The sequence below is a fragment of the Arabidopsis lyrata genome, assembly GCF_000004255.2.
Source record: "Arabidopsis lyrata subsp. lyrata unplaced genomic scaffold ARALYscaffold_242, whole genome shotgun sequence".
In the NCBI taxonomy this organism is placed as follows: Eukaryota; Viridiplantae; Streptophyta; class Magnoliopsida; order Brassicales; family Brassicaceae; genus Arabidopsis; species Arabidopsis lyrata.
Genome location: NW_003302381.1, coordinates 1477 through 6250, shown reverse-complemented (window position 1 = coordinate 6250; position 4774 = coordinate 1477). Strand labels below are relative to the sequence as shown.

At 26.6% G+C, this 4774-nt stretch overlaps 1 protein-coding gene across 1 annotated transcript in view; it reads left to right on the top strand.

Moving 5' to 3' along the window:
* Positions 1–3061: 3061 nt before the first annotated feature.
* Positions 3062–4774, top strand: part of LOC9298758 — a gene marked incomplete at its 3' end in the record, with an annotated part of 3174 nt that continues 1461 nt past the window's right edge. Inside the window, exon 1 of the mRNA XM_021016302.1 lies at positions 3062–3074. Coding sequence (XP_020871961.1) covers positions 3062–3074 — 13 coding nt within the window. The remainder of the gene's footprint in view (positions 3075–4774) is intronic.

The following is a 4774-nucleotide window of genomic DNA, read 5'->3' as shown; positions in this document are numbered from 1 at the left end:
CTGCATTTTTCCTTTGACCAAAACTAAAAAAAAATACAAAAAATTAAAACATTTAAAGAAAAAATTACTCTAACCTGGGGTTTAAGTAATTATTGGCTGAGAAAAAAGAAGAAGAAGTAATGACCTATTGTAAACCACCTTAATTTTGTGGTATTTTAATTTTAATGTTTTTAAATCCCATTTGATATTTAAAAACAAAAATATTAAAATGTAATTTCTGACAATGCCATTATCTGTTTAATTTGACTTCGCAATGTTTTTATTTATTCGCTTGATAAACGTTTATACGTATCGTCTTTGTTTATTTATGATTAATGATTATCAAGTGGTGTTTTAAAATTCATGCACGTTATTAAACTACGTAACTTATAAGTTAGAATAATGATATATTTTTTATAGATAAATGCGCAGAAATGATCCTAATTATGAGTAATATAGGAAAAACCTTACTTGAAAAAACTCAAGCTGTACTTAATTTGACTTGGTGATTGTCTGCCTTAAATCTGGGATATATTCATTTCAGACTTCATGTATTACTACTAGTTACTAGTGTTATCAAATTTTGGTTTTACTTTTGCTATTTTCTTCCATAAAGACTTTGAAGTTTTTGGTAGGAGATTTTGAATTGGAAACTTTGACTTGCATTTGTCATATTTATAAATACTATTTTCAAAAATATATAACTTTGTAGATGTTATTAGATTTAACCCCTATGATTATTAATGATATGGTCAATAGTGTATCCCAAAATGCAAAATTTAAATAAAATTATCTTGTGAGATATTAAATGAAGGAACAAGCAATACGTCCTCGGAAATAATTATTCTCTAAACATTTTAATATTGTGTGTAAAATACTAATAAGGATCTAAGCAATATCTTCGTCAAGTCTTTGCAAACTAAAAATTTAAGGGTTATATTAATTGATATGCATAGAGGATTGCAAAATTAAAAATCTATCCACACTTATTTTTTTATTAGTTCTCTTTCTTCTGACTCAATTAATACCAAAATTATCCTTTGTTAGAATTAAATGCTAACAAAAATAATAACAACATAAATAATTTAGTGTTAACAGTAAAAATAACATTGTTCATTTGTTATGGGAAACATTATCTATCATTGGAATCAATAAGGAAACAATGATTTTTGTAGTTATCTATTTGATTAACTATGTAAATCAAATTGTATCGCGATAAATAAAAACTAAAACACTGTTCGGCCAACATCAAAAACGCTATTCATCACGAGATAAAATAAAAAGATAATGATTTTGCTGATTATTTATTTGACTAGCAATATAAATCAGATTGTATCACGATAACTTTTCAAGTTATATGATAAATTTATATTTATCATGTTAAATTATTTATTATCTGATTGATATCAACTAACTTATATATTGACATGTTTATTTATTTCAACAATTTATTTATTACCGTTAACTTATGCATTAGCATCGTTAACTTATGCATTAGCATATTTATTTATCGTGATAACTTGTTTATCATGGTTAACTTATGTGTTATCGTGGACGTAAAAAACAATAAAATTTCATTCTTCTCGGGTATCCTCCTCTGTCGTCATTCTTCCAAATTTTCTTCTTCTTTCATTGTCACCTGCAACTCCAACCCATGTTCACCTGCAAATTTCCTTTTTATTTCCTTTATCTTCGTCCTCTCCATCTTCACTTTAAATTACAAAACTATAATTTTCATCCCAAAATTCTTCAAATTAAAAGTTTAATCCATCCAAACTCATGTAAGTTCTCTCTATTTTTATGAATCGTTTGGTGATAATTGTGTGTTACATATAAAAACAATGAATTTTATTAACCAAATGGAGAATTGGATATAAAATCTGTTTGAAAAAAATGGAAGTGACGATGAAGAAAGAAGATGATTTGGAAAGAGGAGGATTTGGAAGAAAGACAAATAATCAAGTGTTTAGAAAAAGGGTAAAATGGTAAAAACATTATTCTCTCTCTTGCTCACTTAATTAATAAAAAGCATGCATACAGACTTAATTCTTTGGTCTTCTGAGCATAGATACTGATATTTGCCAAAATTTAAAGGAAAAAGTTTTCTAACTAAACTCACATTGTGATCATAACAAATTCACTTCTTCATAGGAAACATACATTTTTTTAATAGGAAACATACTTAAATTTCGTTTCCTGACAGAAAAAAAGAAGCCGTATCTCATAGTAGTAAACAAGAGAAACAGATAAACATGAATGAATTAATTAATTAGTCAAAATTCTGAAAATAGCAAAGGTCTATCATAGATTAGAGATAGATTGAAGAAATTAATAGGTTCGTATTCCTAATAATTTAGTCAATCGATTAAAAAAATTAGCTGAGTTTGTGTTTTAATAGGATTTCGGGCTCGTGTTTAGATTTTTGGGAAGTGAAACGACATCACTTTATTAACTGAGATTTAAGAGATAAAACATCCGGTGGTTAACCAAAATCTCATAAAATAAACTCGAGTAAAACTATTTTTTTGGATATCCGCCCGTTTTAAACGCATAGTTTTTGGATGCAAAACACAAGATTTAAACATGAATTTCGGATACCCACTAGATTTTAACACATCTTTAACATCCCTATTTGGGATTCATAGAACATTTCCACTGTCTTGTATTTCCTGATTAATTATTGGAATGGTCGAAAAGTAAACATACTATTTCCACCAGTCTTGTTCTACGATATAAGTTAATTCAAATCAAAATTAAAAATCCGTTAGACTCCGTCTTATTTTTTTTTCTATCAATAGACATGATATCTGAACTAACATACCGAATGTGATGTAAACAGTGTGCACGAAAATTCAATAAGTCATATAAGACTGATCAAAGTGATTAAAAATGTTGTTAACCAAAACATGAAAGCACACTTGAAAAAAAAACAATAATTAAGCATCGGACCAAGACAAGGTGGAACCAATACAGACAAATATTTTCTATGAGATTTACTTATGTAACAAGACAAGAATTTTAAATAATATAAACTTGTAATCTGACAGAGAAACAATAATAAGCCAGAATGTGGTTAAAAAAAATGATTTTCACAGGTAAAATATGATAATGTTAAAATGGTATAATTTTGCTACATGATTATGATAATAAATTAATAATATATTAATTGAAAAAAATATTAAAAAGGGATAAAGAAATATACAAGTAGTCAGAACTTAAGTTGTAAATATTGACAGAAAAAAGTAAAGTTGTAGATTTTATTAAGAAGATAACAGGGTTATAAAATTAGAGACAAAAAGGAATAAAATCCATTACAGTTGAATCATATATGTGTAAGCATTTCTATTTTCTAAATTGGAAACTACATTTTATTGAAAATATTGACTAATAAAAATCTTGACTAAAATTTTAGAATATTCATTTTCAAAAATGGGAAAATCTTTTATTGCCAAAATGTAAATTATTTTTCTATATCAATAAGATAAGTCAATATTGGTTTACTCATTCCATCATATATATATATATATATATATATATATATATATATATATATATATGAGCTGAATAGGAAATGTAAATTTTAAATTGGAGAAATCTGGTATATTTGAACATAAGAAAAAAGTAAAAATTAAGTATTAGTAAATTTTATCAAATAAATATAGATAATTTATTTTTAATCAATATATAGAAATGCCATTCGTGACAAAAAAAAATGTACGATATTATTTCTTACAGCTTATGTTTTACACTTTTTCTTGGTCTTAACCATAATTTTTACAAATGTATTCATACAAATTGGTCCAAATTTATTAGAAAACAAATTTAATAAAAATATATAGCTTTGAAACGAGCCAAACACAGCTTTAATAAAAATTTAAATTTAATAAAAATAAGAAAACGCAAACGTCGGGTGTTTTGAAACGAGCCAAACACAGCTTTAACTTGTGGGCTATATATATAGCTTTGCCCATATAAGAACAAAACATAATGTGGCTTGGCTTATCTCCTCAGCACAAGTGTTTCCTCTTAAACTCATCCAATAGTTTATAGTCGTTTACTCTTCAAATCCTTCTTCTTTCCCATTCACAATTCCTCAATTTTTCATTTTTAATTAATCCTCCATTTTCTTTTTCTGAAAAACAAGAAAAGTTAAAACAATTTCGGTTTTAGAATTCCAAGAAATCCGGGAATGAGCGTATCTCTCTAGCTAGACTCATTACGAATCAATTCCCATTTCCAGATCCAAATCCATTGTGTTCCAACTAAAAAGAGGTAAAATCAATCTACATTTCTCTTAGTTTTTTCAACAAATTTGTTCATTGGTCTTTGTGCTTATTAGAAGGTAGAAGAATTTAAATTAGATTTCGATTTAAATGCAACAAAATTTTTGGGTTTATTAGAAGGTAGAAGAAGAAAGGTCACCATAGATTGAGTCTACTACCATTGTTCTCATCTTCAATGTAGCACCTAGAGATTCCAAATTAAATAAAAATATAATAATTATCTTGGTTTTATAGTAAGTTAGAAGAAGAAAGGTCACTAATAAGTTCGAGTCTACCATTGTACTCTATCTTCTTCTTTTTTTGGTTTTCTTCATTGTACTCATCATTAATGGTAGACACGTAATTTGATTAGATTTTAAATATCTCATTTTCGTATTATGAAAAGTTCTTTCTTAGCGTAATTTACTTGAAAATCTAATCCGATGTATTTGGTCAATGTAACTTATTTATCTACAATTTGGTTATACAAAAAAACAACTTATTTATCTACAATGCAGGGATTAACAAAACTG